The 16,253-nt window shown below is 42.6% G+C and overlaps 1 protein-coding gene across 2 annotated transcripts in view; it reads right to left on the reverse strand.

The window, feature by feature from the left end:
• Positions 1-16,253, reverse strand: part of nrd1a (nardilysin a (N-arginine dibasic convertase)) — a 30,172-nt gene that overhangs the window by 3,152 nt on the left and 10,767 nt on the right. For both annotated transcript variants that reach the window (XM_083792081.1, XM_083792080.1), the window contains exons 15-31: positions 15,192-15,246; positions 15,001-15,105; positions 14,544-14,667; positions 12,467-12,553; positions 12,204-12,323; positions 11,798-11,849; positions 11,171-11,321; positions 10,634-10,761; positions 10,279-10,441; positions 9,055-9,086; positions 8,233-8,371; positions 6,995-7,042; positions 6,451-6,503; positions 6,112-6,195; positions 5,785-5,875; positions 4,450-4,566; positions 3,666-3,755 (exon numbers count right to left, since the gene is read on the reverse strand). In XM_083792081.1, the coding sequence (XP_083648207.1) occupies positions 3,666-3,755; positions 4,450-4,566; positions 5,785-5,875; positions 6,112-6,195; positions 6,451-6,503; positions 6,995-7,042; positions 8,233-8,371; positions 9,055-9,086; positions 10,279-10,441; positions 10,634-10,761; positions 11,171-11,321; positions 11,798-11,849; positions 12,204-12,323; positions 12,467-12,553; positions 14,544-14,667; positions 15,001-15,105; positions 15,192-15,246 (1,639 nt within the window). The remainder of the gene's footprint in view (positions 1-3,665; positions 3,756-4,449; positions 4,567-5,784; positions 5,876-6,111; positions 6,196-6,450; positions 6,504-6,994; positions 7,043-8,232; positions 8,372-9,054; positions 9,087-10,278; positions 10,442-10,633; positions 10,762-11,170; positions 11,322-11,797; positions 11,850-12,203; positions 12,324-12,466; positions 12,554-14,543; positions 14,668-15,000; positions 15,106-15,191; positions 15,247-16,253) is intronic.

Below are 16,253 nucleotides of genomic sequence, written 5' to 3' on the forward strand. Positions count from 1 at the left end.
AATCGCATAAATATACATACTAAATTAAAGTAGATTGTCAACAACATAGCAAACAATATACACAGTTCATTTTAATTTATATTTTCCTATAAATATCTCATATCAAATGTGTGTCCCACGTCTCCGTCAACTCCGTCAGGTTTTTAAAAAGTCTTAAATAAATCAGAAAATATTGTCGACAGATTTAGCCTGAAGACTCCTTTTCCAAGTTGTTGCAACAGTGGAGCACCTGGTCTGACAAGCATTCCATTGTTTGATATTTTAAACAAACAATGTTGATATCAATGTGGTCACAGCTTTTACATGTCAACTCCGTCAGGACATTATTATGATTTTTTGTTAAGAATTCCAAAATAATGTTTAGTATTTTAGTTTAGGGTTAGGTTTAGCTAACAACTGAAGAAAAAACTAAATGACTACAGAGGGTTAAGATGAAAACAAATGCAATTTTGTCAACTCCGTCAGACGTCAACTCCGTCAGGTTTTGTGTCTGACCGAGTTGACAAAAGTGTTCCTAAAACAATAAAATTATAGTTTTTGAATAATGGGAAGTATTCTAATTTGGCACACAGTTAGAGCATGCCTTAAGGAACATTTTTGGCTATAGGGCCATCACAGATTTGTCTCGTGGTGACCATTTTACAAAATGTCCGCCACCTGATGTTATTTTACAATAACTCAAGTTCTACACCACCTAGGATCTTGATTCTGGTGACTAAGACTACATTTTCAAGGATGAAGGATGCAGTGGTACAATTTAGATTTTCCCTGTGACCATGGCAGCCATCTTTCAAAATGGCTGCCACCTGCTGTTATTTTACAATAACTCAAGTTCTACACCACCTATGATCTTGATTCTGGTGACTAATCATACATTTTCAAGGATGTGGGGTACATTGGTACTATTTAGATTTGTCCTGTGACCATGGCAGCCATTGTTTTTCAAAATGGCCGCCACCTGCTCTTATTTTACAATAACTCAAGTTTTAGACCACCTAGGATCTTGATTTTGGCGACTAATCATACATTTTAAAAGATGAGGAATACAGTGGTACTATTTACATTTGTCCTGTGACCATGGCAGCCATTGTTTTTCAAAATGACCATAACTCAAGTTTTAGACCACCAAGGATCTTGATTCTGGCGACTAATCATTACATTTTCACGGATGAACTTTCTCTGGGAGGGGTCAGGGATTACTTCAGGTGCAGGTTGAGTTGCTACTGACAGGACATTAAAAGGAGGTGGGCTTTCTGGCCTTTGACTTGTCCCTTTCAGGTACAGATGCACAGTTTGACTTCACTGGCCACTGCAGGGAACTGTGGGAGAGAAACTTTGGTCTCTTGACACCCCGATTAGGTTCAGGGTTTTTTTGGTGTAGACTTGCCTTTCATGACATTGTTGCTGCAGCAGTTGATCTCCTTACTGCCAGCGGTGGCACACTCTAGGTCGTTGTATCTTGGTGGCCTCCTGCCAGTGTTTCTCCATCCTTCTCATGAGCTCTGTGTTCTGGGGCTCTGTTATAGTCAACTTACATTGTCTTGGCTGGAGATTGCTTTCCTGCAGGGTCCAGCCCAGTCTTGTGCAGATGGCTGCTGGCCCACCTGGAGGCCCCAACCTCACTTGTTCTGTTGGTGTGATTAGGTGGGGTGGTCTTCCCCAATCAGGATGAGGGGTTTGACCCTTTCAAACGGCAGTCTGGCCAAGTGTCTGTATTTAGTTGTGAGGCTAGATACAGGATATGATTGCTCACCCAGCCCCAGGTGACTTGAGGTGAAGGCTCCTTTGATTTGGTAACATTGCTTTGGTTGACATGCTGGGGACACAGAGAAAGACACTGATGCCTTCAGTGTCTGCACATCCTGCCTGATAGTCCTGAAGCCAGATCTTCTGTCTTCAGTATTTCGCTCACTGCTCACCTCACCGAATTTAGCCCAAGGAGTTTGACCCCTAGTTTGGCCATAGACCCCCTAGTTTGGCCATAGCCAAATGTGCTGACCTCATCACATCTGTGATGATGGCTATGGCCGTTTTAGCCAACGTAGTGTTTTTTGTGCAAACCTAATGCTTGGGATGGATTCAGAATCATGAAAAGCCCCTAGTTTGACATGCCACATGCTACTTACAGCATTTTAAGCAATTTAGAACATTTAGCCTTATATTGGTTGTTGATGGTATCCAACTTTCAGCAGCTGTCAAAAATGCCCCTAGGGTGTTTCAATAGCAACTAATGTGGGATATGTTAGTAGACACCTTTACAAACACATTGGTGAAGAAAATTCTTAGTAAGAAATGTATTCACAGATTTGACATTATTCTGATAATATTGGTAAATTGGTAAAATAATAGCAGGTCCACCATTTTTGAAAATGTCTACCATGGTCACAGGATAAATCTAAATAGTAAAAAAAAAAACTGTATTCCTCATCCTTGAAAATGTATGATTAGTCACCAGAATCAAGATCCTAGGTGGTGTAGAACTTGAGTTATTGGGAAATAACAGAAAGTTGGTGGCCATTTTGAAATATTTCTACCATGGTCACAGGACAAATCTAAATAGTACCAATGTATCCCACATCCTTGAAAATGTATGATTAGTCACCAGAATCAAGATCCTAGGTGGTGTAGAACTTGAGTTATTGTAAAATAACAGCAGGTGGCGGCCATTTTGAAAAATGGTCACAGGGCAAATCTAAATAGTACCACTGTATTCCTCATCCTTGAAAATGTGGGATTAGTCACCAGAATCAAGATCCTAGGTGGTCTAGAACCTAAATCAGTTAAACTTGTCAACTCCGTCAGATGTTCGTCAACTCAGTCAGACGTTCGTCCCGTGATGTTTTTGTTAATTTCCAAAGAAATAGAAAATTCGATGTTAAATCTTTTGTGCTTATGTATTGAAACACCAACTGAAATGATACGTAATGATGATTCTTTTTTTTTTTTACATGGTTTTCATGTTATATTGAAAATAAAGGTTGAAATGACGGATTTGAGAAATTGGATATTTCATAATAGTGTGATATTGGAACAAAACAATATTAAAATAATTGTATTACTTAACTTGATTACTTAAAGCCATTATAAGATAACTGAGGACTTTATATTATTGTTGAAATTATCAAATTCAATTAAAAGGGATTTTAGTGTGTCTGACGGAGTTGACATGAATCAGGTATTAAGTGCATAAATGTCCCATTTTAGAAAGAAATGTTATGCGAAAAACCTGTTCCTTCTCAAGATTGGTAGCTGAGACCTGTGTCTACAAATACATCTATTTAATTTGAATGTATCTTAAAAAAAAAAAAAAATCTAGTTTGAAAAAAGTTTTGTCCCTTATCTCAAGAATGGGTGATAGATTATAATTATTTAATTTACATTTGAAAAGGCCGGATTTATAAATACTTAGAATGCTTATATCATATGATAATGACTTATTTGGAAATGATTGGTTTGATTTATGGTGTTATATATGATATGCAGTACTTTGTTTTGAATATTCCTTTTTATTTCTATTTTGCAGACGTTTGGTCTCTTTTGTTGTTGTCACTTGTATTGTCACTTGGGGTAATAAATATCGTGTTAAACTTCTGCCAAACTGCGTGCCTTGCCATCCGTTTGTTCATACAACCCTAGCCTCAGACAGGGGTGTGACACACACTCACATGTACGCTGAGTTTGCGGCTGGTCTGCCCTCTGTGTTCTTGGAGCCAGGAGATAAGCTCAGCCCTGGTCATCTGCTTCAAAGCATCAATCTAAAAACACACAGATGAGAGGATACATAAAGCAGGGGTTCTCAACGTTTTTGGCTGAGGACACCCGGAAATGCTTTGGCCATGTCTCATGCCCCCCCCCCCCTCCTTTTTTCTACTGATATTTATCTTCCTGTGACATTCCTTCAATAGAAATGATGTTAAAACAAATGGACAGGTATCAGTCAAAAGCATAGGTCAAAAGGGAGACATCGAAGAGGAAGGATGGATGGGGAAGGATCAACAAATGTCAGAACAAGTAAGCTCATTGAGGTCAGATGTAGAGTTGCTGGCCAATATTGATGACATCATAGCCATACAGTATATGGGCATTCCCATATATGGGCTTAATATTGAAGACATCAGGGATCTCCATCCCTGATGTCACGAGGCATGACCTGAGGTGACGGACCAACCAACCGACGGGAAATGCACGTTTTCATAGTAAATGCAGCCTGCGTCGCAATTAGTGAAATTAACAGCAATTATTTCCCTCTCTTCACGTCAGTGATACTAAAAGACAACAGTTTCTTTTCAACCGTTTTCTTATTCACATTCTTAATAACAATAAAAAAATGTTTGTTCTGACCATAAAAATGAATAGTTCTTGATACACAGCATAAGTGTATTCATCATCATTAGAATGTAAGCATCTCCCGCTGTCCTTGACAAAAGGCTATTAGTGTGTTCTCCTCACCTCTCTGTTGAGCCTATCAAAGATGTACTGCTGGGTGACCACCTCTGCCCAATTCCTGTCCACCTCCTCCCCCAGGTGTGTGTCCTCACACTCCTTCAGCTTCACCAGGGCAGTGACCTAGAGGAAAAAAGTACACAGCTGTAACACATTTCCATGGATTTTCCCAAGTTGCTTGAGTATATCCTTTGTCCACTTTGCAAACACTTTTTAGTTGGAATATGTGAAGTATAAATTATTTCTCCTCTCCTTCCTTAAAGCGAACCGAAACAATTCCTACGTCCTTTCCACTCCTCCTCACCTCCTTGCTCTGAAGGAGGACTACATACTTCCTACATACTTCAAAATAATTCAAACGACGACAGATGTCAAAACTCTTCTCGGCTAGTTGAACCGAATAATAAAGTAATACATAGATAGTACTGCCATGGAACTCAGAAGAATCCTGAACGCTAGACCTATAGCCCACTCCGTAATCTGCTCAATTAATCTGCCTAGCAACACCACCTTGGTGGTGGTGACCACCACCAAGGTGTACTGGATGTACTTTGATTTGTATTGTGTTGTATTTATAACCCTACAATTGTACAGGCAGGGCGGTAGTTTTGCCATTTCTTGTGATAGTGTTTATGGTCACTCAGAGGGTAATTACAGAGGTGTTTGCACCTCTTGGAGGTTGGCCTGTGTTGTCAGACTAGTAGCTTGATTGAGCTGATGCCAGCGAGAGCCTCAGATAACAGTGGTCAGCTGAAGCAAAGCAAAGGTGCTATGACACAGACAGGAGGAATGCAGCCACTTGAAGCTTGCTCACGGCAGCTTGTTTGTAAATGAGGTATTCATTTTAGACAAATTGTACTTCTGCTTGTTGAAACGTTGAAATAAAAACTCTGGTCTTCTAAACAGCAGTGCAGCAGGCAGCAGAATTAAGCCTTTGACTGAATGTGGAAACCAACCAAAATAAATCAAACCACCATGATGAACACCTGACCAATTTGACATCATTTTATAGTTAATGCCAACCCTGCTGGACAGAGTATACTGTATACCAGGCTTAAAGTGAGGAAATGACAGATGGACATTTGAATATTGGATCTGGCTAATGTATTTGAGTATCAGCAGGTATAGGAGAGGGCTCTCTAAATAGATGGATGAGTTTATTGGACTGTGTCCCAGAAAAAGAGAGAGTGAACCCTGACCCTGATTTTTCATATCATACAGTACATCCCGATTGGCTAAGATTGACATCTACATTTTGAGACAAATCCTGCCACCTGCCCAAAACAACATGCAAAAATACTTTTGCATGTACAGTATACAGTATTCCACACACACACACACCTGCGTACTGAAGGCCTCCTCAGTAAGTGCATTCAGCAGTTCCCCAAAGGAAACCAAGAACTCTTCAATCTTCAACTCCACCAACTCGGTACTGGAGGAAGGAAGTCAACGGGAAGAAAAATATAATGGAGACTAAAAAGAAGACATTCCACGTCCTTTTATAGATTCAATTCATGTTTCCTTGATGGTGGATGAATTGCCACTTGTGTCTCGGTGAGCGAGGAGATAAATAGATAGTAGCTTAGGTTTGGGGTGTGCAGCTCAGATACATTGTGGCGTGGTTTGGAAGGGGACAATTTGTTTAAGGATGTGTTGTTGTGGACTCACCTGAACTTGGTGGCCTGCGTTTCCACGGTGACAGAGAAACCCAGAACCCCTGAAGTGTTTCTGCAGGTGGGGTAGACATGATACCTAGAGAACAGAATCATAAACAGACAGATAGATGTACACTTAGATGGGCAGACAGATAAGATGGGCTCACAGATGGCAAGTATTGGATTGGGTAGGAGACTGATGGACAGAGAGCTAGAAACAGGAAGGAAATCATTTGGTAATATAAACAATATGCCGTGTATCACATTCAATTGTCACTGTCCCTATCAGACCTTCCTCCACTCGAAACATGAAGTCAGTGAAAACTAAAAAGAAAAACAGAGAGACACCCACCCCAGAGTCTCTTTGGTCCTCAGGAAGTCAAAGCAAGGTTCCTCCATGTGCATCTGGAAGAAAAGTGCCAGTTACTTGAGATCGTTGGACGAGCGACTTAACTGTCAGATTAAAAAAGGAAGGATGACGAGCGAGTGCGGCAGAGGCATTTTTTGTTTTTACACCATTCTGCAAGAGTCTGACACTCACTAATAGTGTTACCGTGTTTGGCCACTAGAGGGCATACAATGAGCAGTAGCGTTCCTCATTGGAAGCATAATACATAATCACGTTTTAATAACATCTCTGCTAGTATAGGACCACATGTGACCAGAGGCTATATTGTAATGGGCTGAGGGCTTTGGCAGTGACACAAACACATTTAAACATCTGTGATTAATGACCAGTCAGTGTGCATTTATTTGTTTAGCCTGGTAGCTTATTATGAGCACTGGAGCAGCAATATGTGCATTTATTTTGTAATTACGGTACTGAAGGTGTGGTGTTAATAATACTGTGAAAAGCACCGCCTGAAGCAGATGATGCAGTATTTAGTAGTTCTCACCACCAGTAGCTCCATTAGAGTGTGTTCCCTCAGGTTTTTAGGTCCAGACTACAGGAAGAGAAAGAGGGGAGGGGGTAGAGAGAGAGGGGGAGAGAGAGAGTGTCAATAGACGTTCATAATGTCAAAGTTGTATAAAATAAGAGGAAGTCGCACAGCTCATAGTCATGATGTAAAACACTTTCATTTTAAGATAACCAATGTTTTGGCACAAAATGCCTTCTTCAGGGTAAGGGTTAAGTTGTACAATTTCACTTGTCAGATCATGGAACATACATTTGTGCACTTAGATTAGGGCTGTCAAAGGGACCTGGGACTGCTGTTGGTAATGCATTAGGGCTGTCAAAGGGACCTGAGACTGCTGTTGGTAATGCATTAGGGCTGTCAAAGGGACCTGGGACTGCTGTTGGTAATGCATTAGGGCTGTCAAAGGGACCTGAGACTGCTGTTGGTAATGCATTCGGGCTGTCAAAGGGACCTGGGACTGCTGTTGGTAATGCATTAGGGCTGTCAAAGGGACTGCTGTTGGTAATGCATTGATGGATAAATAATGCATTATGCAGTCCCCAAACTGTTTTGTCCGTGCACCCCCTTACCTCCTGACCTAGCTGACGCAGCCCCCAACGCTCAGTGTCATTGTATTTGGCCGAAAATGATACTTTTAAAAATATGATCATGGCAAATAATCACGGAATGTCACTGCACTGAGAGACATGCAGCTGCTGTATACTCCCGCAGCTGCTCTATGCATCTCCTCACAACAGTGTTTTACTGGATTTTACCGTTTGTGTTAAATAACACCATAAAACCGCCATTACCTTTTCCATGTCATGTAGAGGGCGTTTGAGCACCACAAGGGGTGCACGCACCACTTTGAGAACCCCTACATTACCATATGGATGGATGGCACAATTAACCCAATTTAGCTGTAGCGAATGACGATGGTACAGAATGACCAACTGTATGAACACACATGCACAAATACAACCAGAGTGCGTGAATACCGCAACAGCAGTTGAAGCATGCAAGTTACATTTTCGACTTTCAGAGGTCTTGGCACTCCGTGTTCTGATCATCAGAAAAACACCAAATGATGGAACATCTTTTGTTAATAATAGTGTTCCATTCCTCCAATATAATTCAAGACACTTGGACAATCTATGCCAAGGCACCATGAATCTAACATGGTAGCTCTTGGTGGTCTGTATACAGTATATATACCCAGGATACAGTGTGTGTACCTGGTAGTAAACTGTGACCTCGGAATTGGCATCTCCCTTGTTGAGTGATTTGACCTTGCACAGATGATGTTTGGGAGGCAGCTCCACCACTCTGAACATCACCGGGACCTCTACTGGCAGCTTTGAGAACTGCAACTTGCTGCAGGAGAACAGGGAAGAATTATATTAGGAGGGAGGGAAGGAAGCAAGCATGTGGGAAAGGAATGAAAGAGTAAAGTTATGAGGCAAGGTAGGGAGGCAGCAAGGAAGTTGAAAGAAAAGACAAATTAATGAATGAAGAACATACAAGATGATTGTTCAAGTAAGGAAAGGATTGGAGAAAAGTTGGGAAAGAACAAAATGGCAATGATGAGGAGGAATAGCAATGGTCAGCCCGAGGGAAATTAATGCACCCAAAGAACACAGGTCCAGACACACTGCATATCTACAGACAGAGCACACAGGTCCAGACACACTGCATATCTACAGACAGAGCACAAAAAACACAGGTCCAGACACACTGCATATCTACAGACAAAGCACACAGGTCCAGACACACTGCATATCTACAGACAAAGCACACAGGTCCAGACACACTGCATATCTACAGACAAAGCACACACTGCATATCTACAGACAAAGCACACAGGTCCAGACACACTGCATATCTACAGACAAAGCACACACTGCATATCTACAGACAAAGCACACAGTCACAGGTCCAGACACACTGCATATTGATATATAAAGACAAAGCACAGTCACAGGTCCAGACACACTGCATAAAGACTGCACTTGTTCAGTGTATTGATTATAGTCAGAGAACAGTGACAGGCAACTTACTCTGTGACATACTGCAGGAACTGCACCGACTCCTGTAGACAGAACACAGACAAGGATAATGAACCACGATCAAAAGAGTGTGTGTGTGTGTGTGTGTGTGTGTGTGTGTGTGTGTGTGTGTTTGTTTACTGATGCAATCATGCAGTCATGTTTACACCATAGTTATAAAAGAACTGGAGTGGTAACCGGAAATCCCCGCCTGCTCTCTTCTATGGAGTTGCTCACAGCGCATACTCCCCCCCCCCCCCTTTTTTTTCCTGCATTTGGGGACGGTGACTTGTCATAGTTATGTCTTGCATGTGCAGTAGTGTCACCTTTGTGCGCAACCCTCATATGTCGAGCCGATTGGTCAAAACCGTTTCCGCTCGTTGTATTGTATTGTACTAGACCTGTACGTGACCGTCGGCCTACTTGAGAACAATGCAACTTGGGAACCTAATAATACCCGTTGTCATAGCACCTGTTTTAACTGTCTGTGTCCCACATGGAGATCTCTTTATGTGCCTGTGTCTGAAGAGGGCAAACTGACTGACTGTGAAAAGTGGACTGGTAGTAATCAATTGTCAGGTGTGGGTTGCCATGGCAATCAATTGGCTGAGGTAGAGGCTGGAAATTGCACAGGTGATGAGACTTGGCTTCATTAGGCCCACTGGTAGAGCCTGACCAGAGCCTTTTGTGATGGGTTCTGAAGAACCGTGGGTCCGACCGACTCGATACCGGGCACTGCACTCCCTGTGGGGGTGTGGAACGTGTGAAGTTGAAGTCAGGTTGTGCATTACAACCGTACACACACGCAGACACACAGAGACGTGGCGCGTTTATAGTTAAAATAGATTGTTCCCCAGCTGCAATTCCAGTGTTGGCCACCAGGAGGGCCGATTTTCACTTATCCCTTTCAGTTCTGGGGGCTTGGTTTACACTGACCGGATTCCGTTTCGCCCAGGTGGACAGGGTTTCCGAGGTTAGGTTTAGGCATAATTTCTGTGACGAGGGTTAGGCATAGTTTTAGTGAAGCTAAAGGTTAGGCGCAACCTGGGCGACACACCAATGAAAGAGGGAGGCCCTTAACACCGACTGCCCTGTAGCTCATCCATTCATCCAATACACCCAGCCATAGTTAATATACACTGGGTTCACTCATAATGCAACAGTTAATACCGCCACTCATTTAACAACGTAATTATTCACTCCTTCATTCACAAATTAAGTCATCCACCCACTCACAGTGCCAGTGAAGTTGCCTTGCACCAGCCCTTCAGCATACAGCTGGGCCTTGAAAGCCTTGCTGAAGTCCATCAGTTCCGCTACAGTCAGTCCTGCTGTCAGAGCCTGGTACTTCTCCACCATGGACCAGCGAGAGTGTTCCAGGATCAGCAGGCGCACATCCCTGAGTGGACAGGGGGAAGGAGGGAAAGAGGGAGAGGGAGAGAGAACAAAATGAGGGAAAGGTGAGTGAGTGAGCAAGTAAAGAATGAGATGGGTTGAGAAGTGTTTTATTTAGCAGAAAGATAAATAAATCAATGGCATTTGGTGCACAACAAAAGGTTAATGCTTTTAAAAAGAAAACGAGACGACATACTTGCCAAGCTTCTCAGGTTTAATGAGGATGTTGAAGTAGGTTTTCTTCAGCTGCTCTGAGAACATGCTGAAGACATCAGGGGAGGCCGAGAACTCTGCCAGGTAGTTGACTATCAGGTGTAGCAACAACTAGAACGCACAGGGAGGGAGTCAGACAGAGAGATGGAGATTAAGATAATAAGAAGAAATAAATTGATGGATGGATATCGTCTCTGTCGGTTGGAAACTTCATATGTCAACACTGTTACATTTCAGGATTCAAATGAAAAAACTATCAAAAGTAGCAGATCGACAAGCTCAAAACGAGTCACTTCGCACCGTGTTTCAAGCATGTAGATCTGCAACTTTTTATGCTTTTGTGTGACTATGTAGTATGATCAAGTAGTAGGGCATTCATTTACAAAAAAACATTCAAATATGGAGATGAGAGGTTTCCGGATTCCAGTCTGTTTATATTATCTGTATCAATGTATTGTGTGTGTGTGTGCGCGTGTGTGTGTGTGTGTGTGTGTGTGTGTGTGTGTGTGTTTTCACTCACAGGCAGTTTGTGGTTGAATCCTTTGACCCTGACGACCAGGCCGTGCTCCCCAGCCACCAGCTTATACTCTAGTTGGGCCACATCGGCCTCGTAGGCTGGCTCAGCCAGGTTATAACCCAGGATGTTTACCATGAGGTCAAATAACACCACACTGGGGGATGAGAGAGAGGAGAGGTGAGGAGAGAGACAGGAGAGTGGAGAGATGGAGTGAGGACGGAGTGACAATGGGTGTCGGGAGGGTGTGGGAGGCAGAGGAGGGGGATGAGAGAGGGAGCGAGGGATGTTATAAGAAAGAGGAAGCAAAAAGGAACCGGGACATTGACAGGACAGTGGGTCAGAACGGTCAGGAGGGAGGTCAGACGAGGAGGAGGGGGGAATGAAAGAGGTAGAGGGATTCCATTGACAATTGAAAGAGAAAGAAATTTGAAGGATTAAAGAATGATGACGCAGAGAGGTAAAGGCCAGGAGTGTGCCAGGGATGACAAACAAGAATTCAGAAGGAGACGATGGTTAGGACAAAATATATTCCTCTTATTTGACCTTGAAATTGCACTACTAGAGCATTTCTATGAATAAATGAAACACACAGGGCCAAATGTGAGATGGCCAGAGTCCATCTGTACTCACTTCTTGGCAGAAAGCTGGATTACAGGCGAGATGAGATGAAATCTGACATAGGCTACGGCAGGAAGACAAGAACACATGCAACACAAGTCGGGTCAAGATATGTGGCCTTCTTAGGTGCATGTTACATGTGTAGTTGACAAACACAGACACAGCTACATGAAGCGTAATCTACACTTTGTTGCACAATGGTGTCAGTAGCGAAAAATCTGCAACATTGTTGTGCAACAAAGTATAGATCAGATAAAGACTGATTTACACTTACAGTAGTTGTATGGCAGTGCACCGATAATAATAGCCGACCTACAACACGCAGCAGCTTGTAGGTTGTTGGCGTGCGACACGACGCACAACCAAGTATAACTCGAACTTTAAGAATGCAGACATGGACACACAGGAACACTCCTACCCTTAGGGATCTTGAACTTGGTGTCCTTCTTGTACCAGAGGCAGCCCCTGTCGCTGTTGGCTATTCTGACCGGAAACTCTGTGTCTGGGTAGTCCGAGGGCTTCAGGGTAAAGTCAGTAGCTGGAGACAGAGAGAGAGAGAGAGACAGACAGAGGACAGTGAGTGGACGACCCAATAAAGCATTACACTTGTTTACAAGAGGGTCCACCTTGTTCAATTCATCAAAACATTTAGAGACGTACAAATAGACCCCTAGTACTCACCAATGAACTTGTTCTCTGCAGGGAGATGCAGCTCACTGCTGGGCTCCATGTCTGCTGTCCACTTCCCCCTCCACTCCTGTTGGATTTCTGTTGTGTTTGGTAGGGGGAACAATGATGTATGGGTTATTGGGTTTAATGGGTTATTATAGTCAACTTAAACTAAGACTAAAACTCAAATGAAAGAAAATAAATATGAAACTAAAATGAATAACGCAAAACTAATAAACAAAAACAAATTCCAATTAATTTGAATTGCATATACTTTTAATACTGCTTTTTACAGAATCTATAGGCCATTCTATCCTCGCCGACAAAACCCCCGATCTGACACAAGATCGGGCTTTGATCGCTGAGGTTTTGCGTGCTGTGTGTGAAAAGGCTCTGCGCGAAGACATAGCGCCGATAAAAGCGCTCGCAGACGCCTTCCTGACCGTTTCGGAATATTAAGCAGGTTTGATATTTGGCTCTATTTCTAGTTTGTGGTACAATTGTGTCACGTGGTGAAAATAGCATAATGGCATGTTGTGAGCTTGTTATGATCTGCCATTTTTACAATTTTCACTCAAAAAAAGGGACACCAGTTTGAAGTGGATAAATGAGTGTTAAAGACAGACTGTTACAGGTCAATTTTTACACTCTAAATTAACAGCTAATTGCTGTGTAAAATGAACTTCCTTCTCATTTACTATTTAGAGAGATGCTTGTACTCTTATTTCAGTGGACTCTGGCCTGGGTTTGTTACATTGTTTGTCTACTTGCAATCCTTGATATTTTGTAGCACATACTGTACTTGCCCTCTTCACACTCAACTTACTTGGACACCTGCGCTGTTGATTGACAATAATGTTCTCTGGATAAGATTGAGTCAAACAGTACTTTACTTACACTTACATTTTTAGACCACCAATATATCCCAAGTAAACCATTAGTGAGGGCAACAGCGTTCAGATTACATTATGATTATGCGACAAGATATCCCTGTGGTGGCCCTAAAATTATCATGTAAGATAGAGGTGTTGGATAAGACACTCAGGGCAGTGGAGGAATGCTATTAAGTGATTTTCCTTCCACTCCTGATGGTTGTCTGGGTTATAGGATGAAAGCTATCAGCCATCAGAGCAAAATACTATTCACCGAGTATCTACACAGGGGGAAAAGCTGTCAACAACGCGCACACACTGTTTATCACAACACCCTTGGAATATAGATTTATAGCACTTTTTCAGTTGCTCTCGGAAGTAATACGTCATTGAACAAAGCCCTCAGCAGCAACACAATTGGTTTCTCTTACACACACACACACACACACACACACACACACACACACACACACACACACACACACACACACACACACACACACACACACACACACACACACACACACACACACACACACACACACACACACACACACACACACACACACACACACACACACACACACACACACACACACGATTCCGTCTGCCTGCAGTTGCACAATAAAAAATGTGAACCTGAGCTAAAAGTCTAGCATTTTTATTTTGGACAGCTATTTCCACTTATCTGGTGCTTTTTCTCTATTAAGTATTTACTGCAGCTGAGGAGCCACCGTCAAGGAGGCAATCAAGGGAAGCACACCTGCTGCTCTGCATGTCGACGATAAACAGAATCTCTGAGCACGTCTGCCCACAAACACTTTAACCAACTTGTCGCACAACAGTGTCAACACATGCACTTCAACAGCCTCTCGACCCTCAAACGCAGACATCATTTCACATACCGCCTCATACACATACACCACCAGACTCAATCTTCAATACGCACGCACGCAAGCATGCGCGTGCACACACACACACACACACACACACACACACACACACACACACAACAGTTTTACCGACTTTAAAACAGTCCAAAACCCTCTTGACCCTGAGACACAGACATAATTTCACCTGCTGCCTAATACACACCATAATCAATACCCCACCCCACACACACACTCCTCAGTTTTACCTACTTTAAAACAAATGCCAACACCCTCTAGAGTCGACCCTGAGACATAAACACTATTTCAACCACACAAAGCACTCACCCTCAACACTGTAGTTTGTGCCAAACCATTTCTCTCGGAGGGGACATTGGCCCTCGTGTTCTGGTGACAGCAACATCAGATTGGCTTTCTCCGGAGTGAGAAGTGAAAGAGCTGCACTGATCACCTGCACAGTGCACGCACGCACACACACACACACACACACACACACACGCGCCAAATTCATTAGATCATTGTCCTGCTCCTACAGAAACATTTTTCATAATTTCACAAATGTATTACATTTTCCCCAGTCCGAGTACGAGTCAAAGAAACTTTTGTGCACATAGGAAAACTAATAATTTAATAGGATTACCATGTTTTTAAGCTTAGCTTTCATGTCAATTGGTTTTATGAAGGTGTACTGTAGATGGTTGAAAATAAGTATATACTGTAAATCCTGATCCATATTTTGATTTCTATAGTCTAACCATGTGGTAACCAGCCCTGTCCTACTGACCTCTGGGTTGAACTCGAACATCAACTGATCTCCTGTCAGGAAGTCTTCTTTAGGGAACAGCTGCATGTTCTCACAGATGTCCTCCACATATTCTATGGGGTCAGTCTGACAGGGAGGGAACACAAAATAAAGAATGAATACCACAGTGGTTTCTGACATATAGATCAAGTAACACATGGAGGGATGCTTACCTGCTCCTGATAGTGGAACTCGTTGGCTTCAATCTTCTGTATCTCCTCATATATTCTATATAGAAAGGAAGATGTCATAATACAAAAGGAAAGATTTAGACATTGTAAGTATTTGCCTGTACTTTTACTTAAGTACTGTACTTAAGTACAATTTTGAGGTATTTGTACTTCTAAGTATTTCCAATTTCCAATACTTTTACTCTTCTAAGATTTTAATTTTGATTAAAAAACATACATTAACCACTTCAACCCTATACATTTCGGCCATTTGAAAATAGCCGATCTACACGCGTTGCGACATATTGTGAGCTTGTAGATCTGCTATTTTCAATAGATTTTGTACACATTTTGAACTTGTGAAATGGGACATTCTGCACAATGAGAACTTTTACTTGTAGTACTTTAAGTACATTTTGATGCCCTGTACTTTTGTACTTTTACTCAAGTGCATTTTCAATTCCGTACTTAAGTAGTTCTAAATTGCAGTATTGGTACTTTAAGTACAGTGAGTACTTTTTGTCTCCACCAGGCCGAAGGCATGTGGGGAGAGTATGTTTTGCACTCCGTCCGTCCGCGTGTCCGTCCGTGTGTCCGTGTGTCCGTGTGTCCGTGTGTGTGTCCGTGTGTCCGTGAACAGCTAATCTCGGCCACCGTTAACCCGGTCGATGCCATATTTTGCACACACACTCCCTGGATGCCAACCATGAACCTCTGCCCCAAACTTTCCAGAACGGCCTGTTATAGCGCCACCAGGAGGCCGCTTTGTGCAAAACAAGTTTTTCGATGCCATATTTTGCACACACACTCCCTGGATGCCAACCATGAACCTCTGCCCCAAACTTTCCAGAACGGCCTGTTATAGCGCCACCAGGAGGCCGCTTTGTGCAAAACAAGTTTTTGCACAGTACACCTACAGATTTTGTCCAAACATCACGCAAATTGGTACACAGTCTCTCTAGAGCCATTCAACGAAACGGGTCTTTCAGATTTATCAGACTCCATCCTGATTGGTTAAGATTGGCTTCCAAAGTTCACAGGAGTGCTCAGTTTCAAACAAAATGC

The sequence above is a fragment of the Protomyctophum parallelum genome (assembly GCF_964188405.1).
Source record: "Protomyctophum parallelum genome assembly, chromosome: 20".
Taxonomy (NCBI): domain Eukaryota; kingdom Metazoa; phylum Chordata; class Actinopteri; order Myctophiformes; family Myctophidae; genus Protomyctophum; species Protomyctophum parallelum.